Genomic DNA, 20,388 nt, shown 5'->3' on the forward strand with positions numbered 1-20,388 from the left:
CTTCTCCACAGGACTCTACCTGATCTGAAGTGAATGATCACCCACAAATAGGTTGAATCCTCTTTTAGTTTCCTTAAATCTTGATCAAAGGGCTCTGATCCTTGCTCCATTGCCAAGCCTGGTAACAGTACGGAGCATCCAGAGCAAACCATGTTCCTGCAGGAACAAATGTTCTGCATTCAATTTTTTTTGCCTTTTGTTTTTGTTAGATGCATAAGACTTTTAATCCCCTGGGAAATATGGCACTATTTTGTCTGAAGCCAACTGACCTCTGGAAATTACCTTTCAGTCCCTTACCAGTGTGTGTCATCAATTGCTGGGAATAAAAAGAGTCCCATAGACAGGTATCTGGAGTGATGGATTCAATGTGGGATTTAGTTAGTGACCGTATGCTTAGAGGCTCACTTCTTGCCAGGTTTTCCCCACCTTGATTCCCAAACTTCCTAATAAAGGCATGGCTAATGGGTAGCTGGTTCTGGCTGTTGAAGAGGAAGGATGGGACCTGATTGGAAAAAGAGCGCAGACTTCTACCAGTGGCTGGCACAGGACGGTGCCCTTGCAGCTGCTAATGGCAGGTTGGATCTTCCACTGAAATTCACAATTGCTGGAAGTTCAACTGCATGATATCCTTAAACTAGCTCTATGTCGCTAGGCAACCAGACAGCCGTGGTGGTCCTCTACAGAAAGTGCCTTCTTTAGAGTTGGTTGAGCTTTAAACACCTAAGAAACCAGACTCATCCAGCCTTCAACCAAAGCACCTGGGCAGGTCCCCTGCCCCTCTCCTCTTTCCTGTGTGGGCACCAGCTTAATAACCCAGTGCAAGTACAACAGAAGGAGCTACTCTCCCCAAACCACAGTTTTTATTGTCACCCAATCCTTAACCTTCCTGAAAGGCCCAGCTGGAGAGACCAACACAAAACTTAGGTCGTCAAAACCCTCAATAACCAAAACCAACCAACCAAACATAATCCTTTGAAGATCAAAATTTAATTTCAGAATCGTGATGCACAAAATATCTAAAATTTAGATACACAGCAGCCATCAGCAGCAGGGATGGAGGGGAGGTTGGAGGGAACGAGATGGGGGTCGCCACCGCCCCACAGCTCAGGAGGCACGCGTGGCAGAGTCAGTGTGGGTTCCAGGCCCAAAGGATCCCCTCTTTCCCCCAACTCACCCCCCAGGCCGAACCAAGGGCGCTGGCATTTTACCTCCTGAGGACATGGACCCTGGAGATGGATGCAGATGCCTTCAGCCTCCACCATATCCCTGTTTTCGGTGGCAGCACAAGATGCCTTTAAGATCTAGTGCCGGTGCCCGAAAGCACACACATCATCCGGGGGCCCCCAAGGTGCCAAACTCCTGCAGCGCCTCTATGATGCTGGTTCTTGGCTTTGGCTTTAGAAAAGGAACTGGGCGAGGCTGTCTGGGCTTTCGAGGTCATGTCTGGGGGCCCGGTTTCTCAGGGAGCAGTAGAGTTGGAGAATGCTTAACCCGGCCACGGTGTGCGTGGGGACCAGGAAAGGCTCCGAGCACCCCTCGCGGTAGCTTGGATCACGTACCACCCGCCCCCCATTCCCGCCGCCGCCCACCCGGGCTCTGTTCCCACCCCAGGCACCCCGGGATGCGCCTCCAGACGGCCCCGCGGCTCTCTGCACAATTTCCTCTGCTCTTCCGGAGACAGAATTTATGATTCCAAGGCACAGATGCCCTTTAATGTAGCTTTTTAAAGTGTCATCAGAATAAAACTGGAGATGGATGGAGACAGGGACCTCGGCCATCTTCGGGTGCGCCTTCCCGCGTGCTGAGAAGTGGGGCTCGCCTCTGCGCATCTCCAGTTCCCGCAGCGGGATGGCGGTCCCTGCTTGACAGCTGTCACCCGCGGCACCTGCAGATGCCTGGTGAAACCTGCCCAGGACCGGCCCTGCTTCCCCCGAGTGAAGTGTTGTTTGGTCGCGTTCGTTAAGCGAGGGTTATCTTTGGCCCAAAGAGGGAAACTGATTCCTTCCTGGTTTAGCGATGGGAGTTGAAATTCTGATTTCAGGAACCCACAAGTGAAAATTGGGGAGTGCCACTGTGCCCTCCAGGTAACCAAACTGACGGATCAACACAATCTTACATTCCTAGGCTCCTAAATTTAGAAAGAAAAGTGTAACACTATTACGCTTCTGTTCCCTGTGTACATCAAAAAACAAACGAACAAACAAAAAAACGGTTACAGCTTCAACCCAGCATGCAAGCCCTGCCTCCCTTCCTCCCTTCCATAGAGAGTTTGCAAGAGTTAAAATCATGTTTTATTTAGGGGAGGGCTTAACTGTTAGCGTCTTATGCAGTAGGGACTTTATTCACACTGTACTTTTTGTTTTTAATTCTTTTTTTGTGTGCTGGTACTGGGGCTTGAACTCAGACTGTGGGCACTATCCCTTAAACATTTTCTGTTCAAGGCTGGCACTCTACCACACGAGCCACACCTCCGCTAGCTTTTTTAGTGGTTAATCGGAGATAACAGTCCGTCAGACTCTCCTGCCTGGGCTGGCTTCAAATTGTGATCCTCAGTTCTCAACCTTCTAAGTAGCTAGAGTTACAGGTGCAAGCCACCCGCCCCTGGCTGTATGTTTTATTTTTAATCTACAAGTAGGAGTTTATTATTTGCCCAAAGCTTCGGAAGATTTAGGGAAGCTGCACAATCTGGGGATTCATGTGTTCTGGTGTCAGGATTCAAAGCCTTCTTTCAGTGCAAGGTAATTTCTAGTATGGGCTCTGCAGTCCCCTGCCTGCACCCTGGGAAGTATAAGGGCAGAGGGAATTTGTTGGTGTGATGGCTCTGTTTCCACTCCCTGCATGGTGTCACCAATTAATCCAGTGTGTATTTTCATGGGAGCTTGGAACTGTGCACTGTGGGCCTGGAGGAGAGCTTTGAATCCCACTTGGACAGCATCTCTCTGCCAAGTGCACCAATTCCCAGTGTTTTATAGCAGCACATTGATTTGCAATGGCAATAAATCTGAGAGGGACAGTGTGGCCCAGATAATTAGCTTGTAGCATGTGTTTTACTGCTGGGGTTTCAACACCAGCAAGACACATAGCTCAGGGCCACCTGAAGGGCTCACTTCTTGTACCAGGATTTGTCACAGGGCCGTTTCCATTGCACTGGTTTGCCGCCTGCCTCCTTGCTGGTGTCTCTGTTACCTTTAATAGGATTTCTTGACCATGGGAATCCAAGAGCCATGGCATAAACACTCATGGAGGAAGAGGGAATTGATTTGTGACAGTGTGATTTTCTCCTTACTCCTCTATTTTTCTGAAGATTTACCCTCATTCCAATCTGAGCCAGTGAGCTAATTAAGAAAAGACATATTGTTCCCTTCCCCATGTAAAATACCATGGGAAGCTTAAAAAATGAAGTCTAATTCCACACCTAGTGCGTGAAAACGAAAACCAGAGAACAAAAGCTTTGACATTCTATTGAAAGTCTCACCTCCCTCCTGTTGAGACCCACCCACTTCTTCAAGCAAAATATTTCTTGACAAAGTTTAAGCATCTGAGATGGGAGAAACAGCATGTGATCCACATTGGCAGGAAGAAAATATCATCCTGAGACAATGTATATGGAAGTTTGAGAGGATCATGGAGTGGGGGTGGGGTTACTAACTAAAGGGACGAGACTGGGTCTGCTTGTCCAAAACCAGCAAAAGATTCAAGACTAGAATTCTTAGATGCACCGGGGTTAAGCTTCTATTCTTAACCACAGGCTAGTGTGAAAGTCAGAAAGCAACTCACAGCTCAAGTTAAGTCTGCTGGGGACTTCCAAGGAGCAGCCAACCACAGCTGCGGGGTCAGTGTACAATCACCAATGGTGCCTGCAGTGGGAATCTTAGCCCATGACCGCAGAATGAAGAGGAGGAAATCTGCTCCTGGCTTTTCTCTCTTAACAGAAAGTGGATTGAAGTTGTTAAAAGAAAGCCCATTATTTCATACAATAAAATAATCTTATTCTTAAAAAGCAAATAGAGATGAGCTTAACCACTGTGTAAGACCCTTCCAGCAAGAAAGTCTATGGCGGGAGGAAGTTCCCCGAACATTGACACATCAGCACATAGCACTTGGGTAGCCACGTAAGAATATGTGATGTATTTGAGTGGCTTTCATGCAAGACCTTGTTGGAAAGTCTTGACACAAGATGGTCAAGGCAGGCTTTAATCAGAACTCACACATGGCCTCATTCTGCTTATATAAATGCCCTCAAGAGCTCTTTTGGCTCCCAGTCAGTTAACTTTATTTCAGGAGCCAGAGGAGATGGTGCAGTGGGAAATGGAAGCGATTTCCTCCCTCCCTCCCTCCCTCCCTCCCTCTTCCTTCCTTCCTTCCTTCCTTGATTCCCTCCCTCCCTCCCTTTTTTCCTTCCTCCTTCCCATCCCTTCCTTTTTTTCTTTCCTTTATTTTTCTTCCTTCCTTTTTTTTTTTTTTTTTTTAAGACCTACCAAGAGGCTCCTAAGCGCCAGACCTACTGGCTTGGTTTGGAGAACAAATATTTACATGTGTGGCTTGATTGTGTGTGTCAGCCTGAGTTTACACGGCTCCCAGTGAAGCGGATTACCCTGCGAATTCGGAGAATTTGAGTTATTCGACCGAGCAAGGCCAACAGGACCTCTGCCACCCCCCACCCCCGACCGTGGGAAGTCCTGGTTGCTACCCGGTTTGCAAAGACAGAAGGTCCGGGGTCCGCAGAGTCCGGGCGCCGTTAGGTCCCGCGGCCCCGCTGCCCGTGGTCCCCCGCGAAGCTGTGCGTCCTGGCCCGAGACTTTCTGGGACCGGCCACCCCTCCACTTCCCAGTGACCCTCTGGAAACCGGAACCGGAGTCTGCAAGCACACCCCACACTCGCAGCGCCCCTTGGCAGGGCTGGGTCTCCCCAGGCTTCCAGCCTGGGAGCCAGAATGAAGGGAGCATCGGGTGGGGGCCTTTTGCAGAACCAGCTCCGCGGGCAGCTTTGCGCAGCCCCAGAGGCCGCTCCGCAACTTTTGGAAGTTGGTCGTGGAAGAACGAAAGAAATGATCAGGACGCTTCTTTCTGAGCCTCGCCTGGCCCGAATTCCAGGACCAGCGACTCCGGAGCCGTCAGCAGACAGCGTGGGCCCGGGACGGCGAGGCCGGGGCCGGGGACGGTGGGGCTGGGGCCGGTGTCAGCAGCGGCTCCCGCGCCCCGAGGTGACGGCCCCAGCTGGGATCCGCGGCCGGGCTCGGGTCCTGCCCGCTCCCCGCCACTCGGACGCCGCGCCCCCAGCCCTTCCCGCGGCCCCGCCTCTGTCCCCAGTCCGGTGCTCAGCCCCGCCCCCGTCCCCGCCCCTAGCCCGGTCTCCGCCTCAGTCCCGGAGGCAGCCCGGAAGCGGTGACGTGGGACGGAGCTGAGTGGCTGCGAGCCGCCGCCGCCGGCGAATTAAGACGCGGGCCGCGGTGGTCTGGCTCAGTGACCGTCGCGCTTCGCCCGCTCCGCACGCCGCGGTCGGGTCCGGGTGCGATTAGGCAGGTCGCTCCCGGGACAGCCCGGGCAGCTGGTGCCAAGCGGAGGAGGTGGAGGGGTGAGAACCCGGGGCGCGGCGGGCCCTGGCGGGGCGCAGCTCGTGCCCGTCCCCGCTGCGGGCGGCCGCGGGCCCCGTGGCGCGCCCAGTGCCCACGCACCTTCTTCGGCCATCACCCGCTGCGCCCAGTTCCTTCCTCGTGGGCTCCTAGTGAGGCCGGGGTGGGGAGGCCTGCGCAGAGTTCGGGCCGTCGGACCTGCAGTGCCTGCGCTCGTGCGCTCGCTCGGCGTCGCGGACCGGGGTCTTCCGTGGGGAGGACGGACGCGGGCCCGCAGGCCCACAGGCCCGGTGTCCGATCAGCACCGCGCGCTCGGGGCCATGGAGCTCACGGCGTCGCCCAAGCCCCAGCTCTCCTCCAGGGCCAACGCGTTCTCCATCGCCGCGCTCATGTCCAGCGGCGGCTCCAAGGAGAAGGAGGCGGCGGAGAGCACCATCAAACCGCTGGGTAAGTCCTGCTCCCGGCCGTGCTGGCCGCTAAGGCCGGGGGCAGAGGGAGGACCGAAGTGCCGGCGTCAGTTCCCCCGATGGGGGCGGTGGTCCTGTCCCTTGGGTCGCGCCCGAGTGTGGGGTCGTGCGTTTGAGTCTCCGCGGGGCCGCGCCGGGCTGGTTCGCTCTCCCTTCTTGTCTAGAATTCCGCTATCTGTGGGCATGTGATTTGCTGGCATAAAAAAAATATCAAAGATAAGTAGCAAAGCGAGATTTTCGGTGCATGTAAAAGTTCCGTACTCCTTTCGAATGTCAAGCTAGTGCACACCAAAAAAGAAAAAGAAAAAACACGGCTTATTTTTGTTTCTCCGCTGTCGAATAGACTCTACAGCACCATCGCAAAGCCAGTTGCTCCGCTCACGAATCACGTCCTTGAAGGCGCTTACATTTATTTCATAGTCGTGGTCGTCTTCAGTTGAGCCTGGCAGAAATATTGACTAGTAACCTTTTCTTAAAATCCTCAACTTGAAAAACTATTTTTTGCTCTGCTTTTGCACAGAGGAAAGGGAGAATGGGCGTATGCTTTTCTCTGCACGAGTGAACGGTATGGGGAGGAAAATGCTGGTGTAGGGTGGGTGGGGGGGGAGTGGGTGTGTAAAAATCCCTTTGCTATTGAAGGGGAAGGAATTGTTCTCACCACCTATTTTTTTGGGAAAAAGAAAAATAATATTACACTTCCTGATCATTCCTCCCCACCCCCAAACATAAGTAATCAAATAGCAAACTTAAGGGGATTGATTCTTCTGTATAACCTTCCCTAATTTTTATCTTTCCTTCCCAACTCTTTAATCTGTTATATCCAAAATAATAGTAATAGGAAAGAGAAAATATAATGAAAAATAAGAAATTTGGGCAGAGATAAATGAGAACTAAAATCTGGAAGCAACATGGACCAAGGAAATGGAATCTTGACCATCTATAGAAAACTGGACATCAAGAAGTCTGTCCTCCAAGGCTTCTTCCTTTTTCATTCTTCCCACCTTCCTTCTGTCTAAATCAAACCCTGCCAATGGAAGGAGAGCAAGTCTTCAATGTGAGATGGTTTAGGGGGAAAAGAATCACAACATCAAGTACTCATTTCAAAGTTGTATATCTGTGACTTCCCAACATTGTTAGTTTCTGTTTAGAGGCTTTGAATTCCTTTTAAAGACTCCCATCTTATTTTGGTACCGAGTAGGGAAAGAGGATTTCAGGTTAAAATTCCCAACAGATGCATGGCAAGGGGTTGGGAAGCCTGTCAGCTGTGACCACTGGCCTTTCCATACTTCTTTCTGATTTTCCTGAGGAAATGAACCTTCCATGTAAATTCTTAAACTTGTAACTGTGAAGCCGTTCCCAGCTCTCAGAGGCCCCTCTACCCTCTCCTTCCCTACTCCACATTCGCGAGGGAAAAAGGAGCATCCTTCCCCTGGGGTTTGGTTGGTTGTTTGTGCCAATCCTGGGGCTTGAACTCAGGCCCTGGATACTGTCCCTGAGCTTTTTTGCTCAAGGCTAATGCTGCTCTACCATTTAAACCATGGCTCCATTTCCAGTTTTTGGTGCTTAATTGGAGATAAGAGTCTCTTGGCCTTTCCCGTCCAGGCAGGCTTTGAACTGCGATCCTCAGATATCAGCCTCCCAAATAGCTAGGGTTGCAGATATGAGCCAAACTGTCCTTGTCCTTTGACTGACTGGCTAGTTCCTAAGAGGATCCCAGCAGGAGGAACACCTCAACTTCCTGGTACCTTTATGAATATAAACTGTAACTAAAGGTAGGTGGTTCAGTGCTCACCCACTTCAACACGTTCCCCAAAAGGAAGCTAACAGTTAAGTCTTTAAAAAAGAACCATTGGGCCATTTCTATTTCATTTTCTTTTCAGCCCCCGTGCTCTGGCTACTCTGGGACTTTGGGAATTTGTTCATTGTTGGAAAATAAGAAATATATTACAGTTACTTCCTAAATCCTTACACAGACACCATGTGTATATGTCTCCAGAATTATTATCTGAAAATAAGATTTTGCTGCTAGATTGGTCTGGTCCCTTTTCTTTGGTTTTGAAGCAATCAACATGACAATTTATTTGATTATTTTTAACTCAACACTGTCATTGTCTGGGAAGAAAAGGTAAAACTTCACTATTTCTGATGTGTTTGCCCCACACCAGAAGGGCGAGAAGTAAGAAAACATGTGAAATACAAGTGAGTCACAGATGCCAGCATAGATCTATACACTGGTGATAAAGTTTTATCTCATTTTCCTTCTAGACACTTAGAAACAAAGTTGCTTTGGAGATAACTTTACAGGGTAGATTCCAGCAGTTTCTTTTGACAGGGACACTTAGAAAAGTTCCCCTGGTTGGCAGAGAGCAGGCGTCTTGGTTCTCAGGCAGTGAGTGCTATTCCAATTGCTGTTGGATGGTAAAATATCCTTCCCACTTGACTTCCCTTCTAGCTTGGGACCAGAGCTGCTTTCCTTACATCCAGAACCTTTCTGGGTGAAAAACAAAAAGCAAAAAACTGCATACATTGCCTATTTCCAAGAATAAAATGGTTCCAAGTGCTGGGTCCCTATTGGTTGAAGGAGAGTGTAAGATGATTCAAATCTAACTTTTTCATCTGAAAGCCCAGAAAATGGAGAGGCAGGCACTGGAGTGAGCCAGTGATGAGACTGATTGATTGAGTGATGATGATGATGATGATGATGATGAAGAACCCATATCTCCCCTCTTCCACCAACCTCCTTTCTTTTTCACTTATGGAGGGGTTGCCTCTGAAAATAAGGAAAGTATTGATGGAGCTCTTGGGCTCAGGTCTCAGCAAAGTGTCCTGGTGTCAGAGGTAGCACTAGTAGGTGCCTGTCCCCCAAACTGCACATATCTAATTTGAGATTAAAAAAGAACTCATTGGAAGATTTGCCTTTACTCTTTCCAATCGTCACCTTTCAGTTTCTTCGCTTGGGGTATTTCTCCTCCACAAGTGTGTTTCAGTAATGCTGAGAACAGGAGTCATAGTTCTTGAACTTGCTCGTTTGATGTAACAAGCAAGCTCCTAGTGTGGCCACCGAGGAGAAGCCAGGTGCCCACGGCTCAGGTCGTCTGTGGTGGAATTTCACAGCTCAGTCCTCCAAGCCCATCTCCGTGTGCCATTTTCTTTCCCCGGGGGACTGTCCTGGTTAGATGGCGACGGGTCGTTCTCCGTTCTCTACCTGCAGAGCAATTCGTGGAGAAGTCGCCCTGTGCCCAGCCCCTGGGTGAGATTCCGGGCCTGGAGGCGGAGTTCGGGGGCGCCGGCGCCCCCTCTTCATCGCCCTGCACGGAGCCCTTGATCCCCACCACGCCCGTCATCCCCAGCGAGGAAATGGCCAAGATCGCTTGCAGCCTGGAGACCAAGGAGCTGTGGGACAAGTTCCATGAGCTGGGCACCGAGATGATCATCACCAAGTCGGGCAGGTAGCTGGGCCCGGTCGGGCGGGGAGAGCCGGGCGGCCGACGCTTGGTCCCTAAACTGGCGCGCAGCTTCCTTTAATCCGGGCTGCGCCTTCCGAAATTGCTGCGGCGCTGGAGTCCGGGTTGCAGGGTCTGGCTGGCCGCAGCCCACCCTGCTGGCCGGCATGGAGGCTGGTGACACAGGTGCCCCATGGCAGGCACTTGGCCAAGCCCCCTGGTGCTTGTCAGGGCGCTTGAGTGAGCGGCAGGGGTCCCTGCAAGCAGGAAGCCGCTGGGGTGCACCTCACACCCGGCCGACTGATGACTGGTGACCGGACAGACCGACAGACTGGCCAGGAAACAACGCTGGGACACTCGCACCGTCTCGGAAACCCAGGCCGGGAATCCCGGCTTGGAGGGCAGCGGGGGGGGGGGGGGGGGAGGGCCTCGGCTCCACTCTGGGCCATCTGGGGTGACTCTGGGTCCCCCCAAAGACCGAGTGCTTGATAAAGAAAACGCTGGGTGCTCCCCACCTAATGCCAGACTTTCTGATGTGGGGTAAAAAGGTTCCAAATCGCGGGACTTTCTTCTAGGTGCGTGAGGGAAGTCTGGGGTCCACCCCGGCCGTCCAGGAAGCAAGGGGGAGGGGAAATGGGGGTGTGGGGCTCGCGGGGAGGGGTCCTCACCGCGCTCCGCCTCTGTGACAGGAGAATGTTCCCCACGATCCGGGTGTCGTTCGCGGGAGTGGACGCCGAGGCCAAATACATCGTTCTGATGGACGTGGTTCCGGTGGACAACAAGAGGTACCGCTACGCCTACCACCGGTCCTCCTGGCTGGTGGCGGGCAAGGCCGACCCTCCGCTGCCAGCCAGGTGCGTGTCCCCGGAGGTTTGCAGAGCAAAAGTTCCCCCTCCTGGAGGGAAGTCTCTGGCTCTGGGAATGTTCCCCAGGGTCTGGTTTTCTTTTTCTTTTTTGTTTTTGTTTGTTTGTTTGTTTGTTTGTTTTCCAGCAGGCTCTGTCTGGTGTGATTTTCAAGCCTGAAAATTTCAGGATCACATTACAAAAAACAAAAAAACAAACAATACAAAACAACAAAACAAAACAAAACCAAAAAGCTCCTATAGTTAGGTCGCCAAGAAAGGCGGTTTGTGAATAGAGAAAACATTTCCCATCCGTTTAGAGTTCGTTGCAGAGGTGTTGCATTTTAATTTGAAGATTTATTTGCAAAGGTAACCCACTTGATAGCCCTATAACATTTCTGACAGCCTCAAGGTAGTAAATAAACCTGCAGATGAAATGGTTGAACTAGAAAAAGAATTTGTTTCAGTTTGAGGGTTCACTTAGAGTGAATGTTTGTTAACAGCAGTGTGGTTATATCTGGGCATAATAAACGTTTGGATAGATTTTGATTGTTTTGATCACTGAAGGACTCAGAGAATTTTATTAAAAAGAGCCAGCTCTTTTATTTTCGTCCACAATTTCAATGGATGGAAGTAATTCAGAAAGCTAGTATTCTTTTACATGAATCATAATTAATATATTAGAGATTACATATTATATTCTAGGTAGTCACTGCTAATATTTTTCTAGGTATACCTGGTTTTTAAAAAATTAAGTTATAAACCATTATTGCTTTTCTTTTGCCCCAAAAGGCCATATATTTGTGAATAGCTATAGCTTGGGTATTAGAAATCAAACTATATACTTAAATACAAAAAAAGAATATTAGCTGGTGCTGTTTTGCACTAAAAGAAGTCACAGATTCAAGTAGTTTAATAGCTAATTTTTTATGCTTGGTAGGTTTTTTTTTTGTTAATCAGAGCTAAGAATTTGTTTGAATGTCCCACTTCAATATTGTTTTCAGTGAAAGAGCAGGGGCATGGAGAGAAAGAGAAAGGAGAGAAGGAAAGGGAAGGAAGGGAAGGGAACAGAAGGTTTTTTTTAGTAGATTCCTAACCATTTTCACAAGCAAACACTCTTTTGTTTTTCCATTTCTTTTCCCCAGTCCCAGTCTTTCTTCTAAGAAGTTAATCACTCTTACTTAGCATACATTTTTCTTCCTATCTGAAGGTATGGGGAAATAGTGCAGGCCAGCAGGACTTTGGAAATATGACATGTCTTGTTTATGTTACTAATCTGTTTTGGTTAGAGAAAGAAAGCTTGTACCAATACACTATCTTAACTGAAGCATGTTTAAGCTATTGCTGGAATTTTAAGTTTGTGGGGGGGAAGGCCTTGCTAAAGAAGGGGCTCACTTCCTGTAATTTTTTCTTTTATCCTAGTTCAGCTTACATTAGTATTGCATAAAAATGTGTCATGCATTATGGAATAGAAGTATTCCAGATAATTCAAGAAACTTCTTTATTATGATTACTTTTATCATACTGAGGATTGAACTCAAGGCCTCATGCTTACTAGGTACTATTATTATTCAAAATTTTGTTTGCTATTTTCTACCTCCCTGAAAGAAGAGTTCAGGACGTGGGAATTTATGCATTGGTGACCTGTCTTTGAAGTACTTTATCTCAGATTGAAGTTCATCAGTCAGCCATTTCTAATCAGAAGAAGTAAAATTTGACAATATTATTTGAGAGTCAATTCAGAATGCTTTATTCATTTTTTTATGTAAGATACTTTATTTCAAGTAATTTATATTTAAAAAGTTTGTGTTAATGTGATTATATACAGTGAATGTGATTACTAAAGAAGGGAAAAGGCACATTTGTTACATAAATAAATGTGGACTTTCAATAATTTGGGACTTTTTTAGGGGGAGGTGGAATGTGATCAATAAAATACTCTGATTAGTAAAATACACTTGCAAAATTAGAGCTTTGTAGAAATGCTATCATATTAGGGCCATCCAAGAACACTCCTAAGTAAAAAGCATTTTTGGTCAGGACTGGTAGCTCATCCCTTTAATCTCAGCTGGAGAATGGGAGGATCTCCTTTTGAGGCCAGCTTGGGTAGAAAGTTCGAGAAAGCCAGCTCAATGAATCAGCAGGGTATGGGAACACACACCCATTGCTCTAGTTGCTTGGGGGGTATCACAAATGAGTGGCTAGATTGTCCTCTGAGGCCAGCTCCAGGCAAAAAACAAGACCCTCTCTGAAAAAAAGTTAAAAAGGGCTGGATGTGGCTTACAGGCCCTGAGTTCAAACTCCAGCACCACCAAAAACAGAAAAAAAGTAATTTTGAGTGCCTTTGCTAAGAACCATGAAACAAACAAGCAAAGTCCTGGGGCTCTTAAAGTTCCTTGGGGGAAGAGGAAGAATGTGGTGCCCGCAGCGGTGCTGTGCTTCACCTGGAGGGCCCTGCAACCCTCAGTCTGGATACTGGATTCTGTCACACAAGGGAACACATGTCCTGTTCTTTATATGAACTTGCAAGGAAAGGTTCTTGGAACTTTTTATTCTTACTTTGTCCAACCAAATCATCGATGTTTACTTACATTTATAAGGGCTCTTTTTAAAATTTACATCAAAACAAACTGTTACTTAGATGAAGAAATCTGTCAGGATGTAGCTCAGGCATGCAATGAGTGCTTAGTATGTACTAGGTTTTGAGTTCAGTCTTAGGGTCAAAAACATAAAAGAAAAAGAGGGAAAAGGAGAAAGGAAAGAAGAAAGAGAGAAAGAGAAAGGAGAGGCAAAAGGAAAATTGTTCTATAAAAATAATTATTTTAGATGCACCTGTGTCTCATGCCTGAAATCTGTCTGCACAGGAGGCAAAGATTGAGAGGATCATGATTTGAGGCCAGCCCCAGGCAAAAGCTTAACCAACTATTGAATGTGGTGGCTCACACCAGTTATCCCATGGGAAGTGTAAATAAGGCTGGTCCATGTATAAATGTGACACTCTGTTTGAGAAATAACTGAAGCACAAAGTGCTGAAGACATAGATATCAAGTTCAAACCTTTGTACTGCAAACAACAAAATCTAAGGATTTCATCTTCTTTCTCTGATTTTGAGAAGATTGTGTCGAGAAGACACGAAGATTGGGTTTTACAGGAGCTGATTTGGGGTGGTAGCAGGTCTAACGAATGGCCTATATTTTACTTCTAAGTAGTGTGATGCACATAGCAACTTATCAATAAATGATAGTTTTTTTTTCTCCCAGCAGAACTTCTTTTCAATGTTAAAGCTGTTTACAAATAGATTAACTGAATAATTCAAAGCTCCCCAGCTTGTTTAAACTTTTTGAAAATACCTACAACAGTAAAACTTTTGCATTTCATCATATAGATCTATAGTTGACTAGATAAAAACAACATATCTTAAAAAATGACTTTCTCAGCAGAGAATAGAAAATATAGTAAGAATGACCTTTTTCTAGATTATAAGTACATAAAAAATACATGAACTGTTTGGGAGTTATGTTTGCATTGCTATATTAATAAAGATAAGATACATGGAGCAAATAAAATTGGGCAATTATATAAAGTTGTATGGTCTTCACAATCAAAACATTTTATAACCCAGAGGGGTTACAATTACATGGGCAAGATAATGCATACATTTCTTATCAAGCATTGTAGCCTCCTCCTTTGTTTACCCTTCCCATCCATTCCCATCCTCCCCCCCCGCCCCCACCCAATTCTCCCCCCCCCCACAACCCCCCCAACCAAAGTTGTGAAGTTCGTTTTTAACATAACGACTTGTACATCTCATTGTTGCAATGGATCCACCTGTATCCCTAGTTAAACGATTTGTTTTTCCTCTTCCTCTCCACAAATTATACTGACATCAAATACAGTGAAAGCAGGGGTTATACCGTGGGGGAGGGACATACATAGCAACAAAGAAATAATCTTATAAATGTGTTAGAAACAATCACATGAAAGAAAAAAAATTTTGAATACATATCTTAGGGTTCATTTTCCTAACATCACCTTATCTGACCTTTTCTACTTGACTCAGACATATACTAGATATTGCAAATAAGGGAAACGATGTAATTGTAACACCTCTGTACAGTATTTTCACAATAAAAAACATATTCACCCTTGCACAAAAAAAATGTTATAACCCAAAGAAATAGATTCATTTATTTAAATAATGTCTGGCTATGCAGCCTACCCTGGCCTTGAACTCTTGACACTCCTGCTTTAGCCTTGTAAGTGCTATAGGTATTCACCACAACATAGGACTCAAGCTAGATTTTCCAATAGTTTCTCTGGTTGAATGCTGGTGGCTCACATCTATCATCCTACTTACTCAGGAGACTGAGATCTGAGCCAGCCCAGGCAGAAAAATCTGTACTATTCTAATAGCCAATTAACCAGCAAAAAGCAAGAAGTGGAGGTATGGCTCAAGTGGTAGAGCTCCAGCCTTGAGTGAAAAAGGCAAGTGAAAGTTCAAGGCCCTGAGTTCAAGTCCCAGTACTAATGTGCACTCATGCGCGCGCGCACACACACACACACACACACACACACACACACACACACACACACACACACACGTAAAAAGTATCTCAATAAAGTTCTCTTCCATTTTCCCTAGGCTGTACGTGCACCCAGACTCTCCCTTCACTGGCGAGCAGCTACTCAAACAGATGGTGTCTTTTGAAAAGGTGAAGCTCACCAACAATGAGCTGGACCAGCATGGCCATGTGAGTACAGTGCTAGGACCATGCCTGACTGTTGGTTGACTGGGCACACACATCACAGGCATCTCTCCTTCCATCTCCCTGATGCTCCACTTTATCCTTGCATCTCTGACTCCCTGAAAAGGCACACATGTTCTTCAAGGACCCCTAACTGCTGCGGCCAGCAAGGCCTTGGCAAGGTGCTGGATGCCACAGTAGGTGAGGGTCAAGGACCTCCAAACATGTCTGCACCAACCTTGTCACCTCTGCTAAGTCAGCCAAGGGGTGAGACTCTTTCTTTCTTTCTTTCTTTCTTTCTTTCTTTCTTTCTTTCTTTCTTTCTTTCTTTCCTTCCCTCATTCCCTCATTCCCTCTTTCCTTCCTTCCCTCCTACCCTCCCTCCTTCCTTCCCTCTCTCCCTCCTTCCCTCCTTCCTTTCCTCCTTCCTTCCCTCCCTCTTTCCCTCCCTCTTTCCTTTCCCTCCCTTCCACCCTTCTTCCCTTCCTCCCTTTCTCCCTCCCTCCCTTCCCCTCCTTCCCCTCCTTCCCTTCCTTCCTTTCTTCCTTCCTTTCTTCCTTTCTTTTTCTTTCTTTCTTTCTTTCTTTCTTTCTTTCTTTCTTTCTTTCTTTCTTTCTTTCTCTTTCTTCTTTCCTTCCTTCCCTCCTTCCCTCTTTCCTTCCTTCCCTCCCTCACTCCTTCCCTCCTTTCTTCCTTCCCTCCTTCCCTCCCTCCTTCCTTTCTTCCCTCCTACCCTCCCTCCTTCCTTTCCTCTCTCCCTCCTTCCTTTCCTCCTTCCTTCCCTCCCTCTTTCCTTTCCCTCCCTTCCTCCCTCCCTCCCTCCCTCCTTCCCTCCCTCCCTCCCTCCCTCCCTTCCTTCCCCTTCCCTTCCTTTCCTTTCCTTTCCCTTCCCTTCCCTTCCCTTCCCTTCCTCCCTCCCTCTCTCCCTCCCTCCCTCCCTCCCTCTCTCTCTCTCCTCTCTCTCTCTCCTCTCTCTCTCTCTCTCTCTCTCTCTCTCTCTCTCTCTCTCTCTCTCTCTCTCTCTCTCTCTCTCTCTCTGTCTTTCTTTTTTGCACAGGCTTTTTTCCCTGTGGCTTAAACTCTGGGCTTGGGCTCTGTCCCTGAGCTTCTTTTTGCTCAAGACAGGCACTCTTATCATTTGAGCCACAATGCCACATCCAGCTTTTCTCAGTAGTTTATTGGAGATAGGCATCTCATGGACTTCCTGCCAGGGCTGGTTTTGAACTGTGATCCTCAGATCTCAGCCTCCTAAGTAGCTAGGATTTCAGAGGTAAGCCTCTGGTGCCCGGCAGGTGAGGCCCTTTTGGAGCCTACTGAAGTCTGCTGGTGTTGCCATCTGATTTCTGTTAGTGGCATCTTGGATCATCTCGATGGGAAAGTGAGCCAGGATTCCTGGGGCGGGGGGGGGGGGGTGTTCCTTAATTGTGTTCTACAGAACATGGTTGTGAAAGATGCAGCAGGCTAATGCAAGAGCTGATCCAAACACCTTTGCAAAAGCACTCTTTACTCTGTGGATGCAACCCCTTTCTGGAGAGTTTTATAAATGTCGAAACATAGCAATCCCTGGCAAGTAAAAACCAAGTGAATTTGATTTTGTATCATTCAAGTCTTCATTAAAATGTGAGAAAAAGAGTAATGACAAAACTCTGAACATTTACCAATAGTTATTAGAACAAACAGCCATTAATGAAGGCCCTTGAACATTTGCTGAAATTCTTTTCTAAAGGTGTTATCTGTGGTGTGATTCAACCAAAATTTATCTGTGAATTCTGTTTCAGAGTTTATGCTACAAGAAAATTTTAGGCACAAACACAGAATTGCTTTTGATGAGGAAAGTCCCTTCCTTCTTCCCTCCCTTCCTCCACCTATCCCTTTCTCCCTCTCTTCCTTCCTCTCTTACTTTCTTCCTCCCTCATTTCCTCTTCTTCCTCCTTCCCTTTTCTTCCTCTCTCTCTCCTTCTTTCCTTCCCTTCTTCCTTTCTTTTTATCTCCATTGCCAAATGGATATGAGTATTTTCAGTTTCTTTCCATGGCTTAGATCTTCCAGTGTAACTACTTTCTCTCTTCCTTTTTATTAAGTGACAGTCTAGTTACTTATGTTTCAGTTTTTACTGGCTCTGTGGAACTCAGAGGAAGTACTTCATAATCTTTCTCCAAGAAAAATGGTTTAGAGACTTCTAGATATGTCTTTAAATGATTGAGTAGGTCCTGGAGCCAAATAGATCAGATGATAACAAGGTGGCATGTTCAGTTCTAGTAACTAGGTTAGCACAGAGGTTAGTGGGAATGGCAGAAAGATTGGTTATGTTGTTGTTCCATGTGGACCTGTGGGTTTGGTTCTAAGGCCTTCTGCAGTTAGGTGGAGAACTTAGTGGGTGATCAAGTCTCTTAGATAAAGTGGCACCCTATTTGCATTCATCCCCCTGTATCCTATAAGTCATTTCTAGATCACTCACAGTGCCTAATACCACATAAATACCATGTAAATTCCATGTAAATAGGTGTCATGTTGTAGCATTTAGGGGACAAGAAAAATACCTACATGTTCACTACAAATGTGATTCCTCCTCCTCCTCCCCTCCTCCTCCTCCTCCTGCTCCTGCTCCTGCTCCTGCTCCTGCTCCTGCTCCTGCTCCTGCTCCTGCTCCTGCTCCTGCTCCTCCTCCTCCTCCTCCTCCTCCTCCTCCTCCTCCTCCTCCTCCTCCTCCTCCTCCTCCTCCTCCTCCTCCTCCTCCTCCTCCTCCTCCTCCTCCTCCTCCTCCTCCTCCTCCTCCTCTTCTTCTTCTTCTTCTTCTTCTTCTTCTTCTTCTTCTTCTTTTCTTCTTCTTTTCTTCTTCTTCCAGTCCCAAGTACTGTCTCTGAGCTCTTTTGTTCAAGGCTAGCACTCTACCACTTTGAGCCATAGCTTCACTTCCCATTTTCTGGTGATTCATTGGAGCCGAGTCTCATGGACTCTCTTACCTGGGCTGACTTTGAAATCCTCAGATCTCAACTTCTGAGTAGCTAGGATTACAGGCATGAGCCCCAGCTCCCAGCCATATATGACTCTTTAAAGAATATTTGTGGTCCAAGGTTGGTTAATTGTGCAGAAACACAAAACACATTATCAGTTATCCTGAAGTCACCAATATTGAACTTGTTCAAGGCAATCAGCAGAAACCTTCACCACACACCCTTGTTAGCCAAGAATGTAAGTGGCCCCCATCATAGCCTTAGCAGATGCAACCAACAGAGTGCCTGATTCTGCCACATTACTTAGGGAATGCTTCCCCATAGCTAGACACTCCGGCACTTTTTTAGAGGAAGGCTTCCCACGTGAGTCCCCAGTCTCTGGAAAGCACAGACCCAGAAATCTTTTAGGCCTGAAAATGAGGGGATTTTGTTTGTATGTTTTGTGTGGCCCAGGGGTTTGAACTCGGCCTACAGACTGTCCCTGTGCTGTTTTGCTCAAGGCTAACTCTCTACCACTTGAGCTACAAACTTCACTTTTAGCTTTTTGGTGGTTATTTGGAAATAAGAGTCTCACAGACCTTCGTACCCAGGCTGGCTTTGAACTGCAATCCTCAGATCTCAGCCTCTTGAGTAACTAGTATTCTAGGCCTGAGTCACTGGTGCCAAAATGAGTTTGGATGCTCAGATTTAGCCTGAGAGCATTGTGAATGAGTAGAATGCAGGACTTACTTTCCATCTCTCCTCCGTAGATAATTTTGAACTCGATGCATAAGTATCAGCCACGGGTGCATATCATAAAGAAGAAAGACCATACCGCCTCCCTGCTCAACCTGAAGTCTGAGGAGTTCAGGACATTCATCTTTCCAGAGACGGTGTTCACTGCTGTCACAGCCTACCAGAACCAGCTGGTAAGTGCTGGTCCATGGTCAGCTCCTGTCCAATGAGGTGATGGGAGGCACACATATTTCCAAGGAGAGGTGGATATTCCAGAATGCCAAATGGATGTCCACATAGAAAGAATGACCAAGTGCCAGCCCCAGGGCATCTAGCAGGGAGTTGGGTGATCTTATTTCCTTTAGATTGTGAATGGTCTACTTCCTGACTCAAACCTATCCCAGTCTGCAGCCTCCAAGTTTCTTCTCCAGAAAATTCTCTGCTTTCCTTTCCTCCACCGGTAACATGTAGAACCATGCTCTTATTGTTTGACAGAATTTAAAAATTCAACTTTTCTTTTTCTTTAAAAAAAACTGTGCCAATACTGGGCTTTGAACTCAGGCCTCAAGCTCTTACTTAGCGCTGTTTCTCAAGGCTGGTGCTCCACCACTAGAGCCCCTCCACTTCTGGCTTTTTGCTGATTGATTGGAGATGAGGGTTTCACAAGAGTTTTCTGCCCAGGCTGGACTTGAATCTTAATCCTCAGATCTCAGCCTCTGGAGTGGCTAGAATGACAGGTATGAGCCACCAACTTGTAGCAAAAATTCAGATTTTTCTGGTAAGTTAAACACACAAGTCAATCACTGATGCTTTTGTTATTTCGTGGTCATCCATAAGATTTACTCTAATTTAGAATTTTCTTTAAAAAAATTTTTTTTGGGGGGTCCGATCGTGGGGCCTGAACTCTGGGCCTGGGCGCTGTCCCTCAGCTCTTCAGCTCAAGGCTAGCGCTCTACCACTTGAGCCACAGCGCCACTTCTAGCTTTTTCTTTTTGCTTATGTGGTGCTGAGGAATTGAACCCAGGGCCTCATGCAGGCAAGGCAAGCACTCTACCACTGAGCCACCTTCCCAGCCCCTTAGAATTTTCTTTTACTCTCTTTTTATTAACATATATTAAAACTACAGGGAGTTTCATTGTGATAATTCTGCAGATATGTACAATGTACTTTGAACAAATTCACCACCCCCAGGATATTCCCTTAATGTCCCTTCTCTTCTTACTAAATGGTGTGTTTCATTATTCTATATTTATACATGCATATATATATATATATATATATATACTATATATTCTTTCTATATACATACATAGTGTATATATATATATCTATATACATATAGATATATACTATATATTCTAAGTATAAACCCTGTACACTATAGGCATACATATATATACACTATTTATATACTTTACATAGTGTATTTATATATGTATATACACATATATGCTATATTATGTATATATATGTATCTATATACATAGATACTATATATACTCTATATACATTTCAATTCTCTTCATCTCCTAGTACTCTCCTTTTTCCCTTCTCCCTTCTATCTCCATTGAGCCCTTGTCCTCAATCCCCTTTTTAGGCTATGTCCCATAATAAGAATAAGAATAAGAATAAGAATAAGAATTATTATTATTA

General features: G+C 46.6%; 1 protein-coding gene across 2 annotated transcripts in view; it reads left to right on the plus strand.

Annotated features, from left to right (window-relative positions):
• The first annotated feature begins 5,454 nt into the window (after window positions 1-5,454).
• Tbx20 (T-box transcription factor 20) overlaps window positions 5,455-20,388 on the plus strand; it is a 48,718-nt gene continuing 33,784 nt past the window's right edge. For both annotated transcript variants that reach the window (XM_070014276.1, XM_070014277.1), the window contains exons 1-5: window positions 5,455-6,019; window positions 9,251-9,488; window positions 10,172-10,336; window positions 14,967-15,075; window positions 18,771-18,929. In XM_070014276.1, coding sequence (XP_069870377.1) covers window positions 5,893-6,019; window positions 9,251-9,488; window positions 10,172-10,336; window positions 14,967-15,075; window positions 18,771-18,929 — 798 coding nt within the window. In that variant the 5' untranslated portion in view covers window positions 5,455-5,892. The remainder of the gene's footprint in view (window positions 6,020-9,250; window positions 9,489-10,171; window positions 10,337-14,966; window positions 15,076-18,770; window positions 18,930-20,388) is intronic.

Source organism: Dipodomys merriami, unplaced genomic scaffold (assembly GCF_024711535.1).
Source record: "Dipodomys merriami isolate MVZ:Mamm:240054 unplaced genomic scaffold, mDipMer1.0.p SCAF_94, whole genome shotgun sequence".
Classification (NCBI taxonomy): Eukaryota; Metazoa; Chordata; class Mammalia; order Rodentia; family Heteromyidae; genus Dipodomys; species Dipodomys merriami.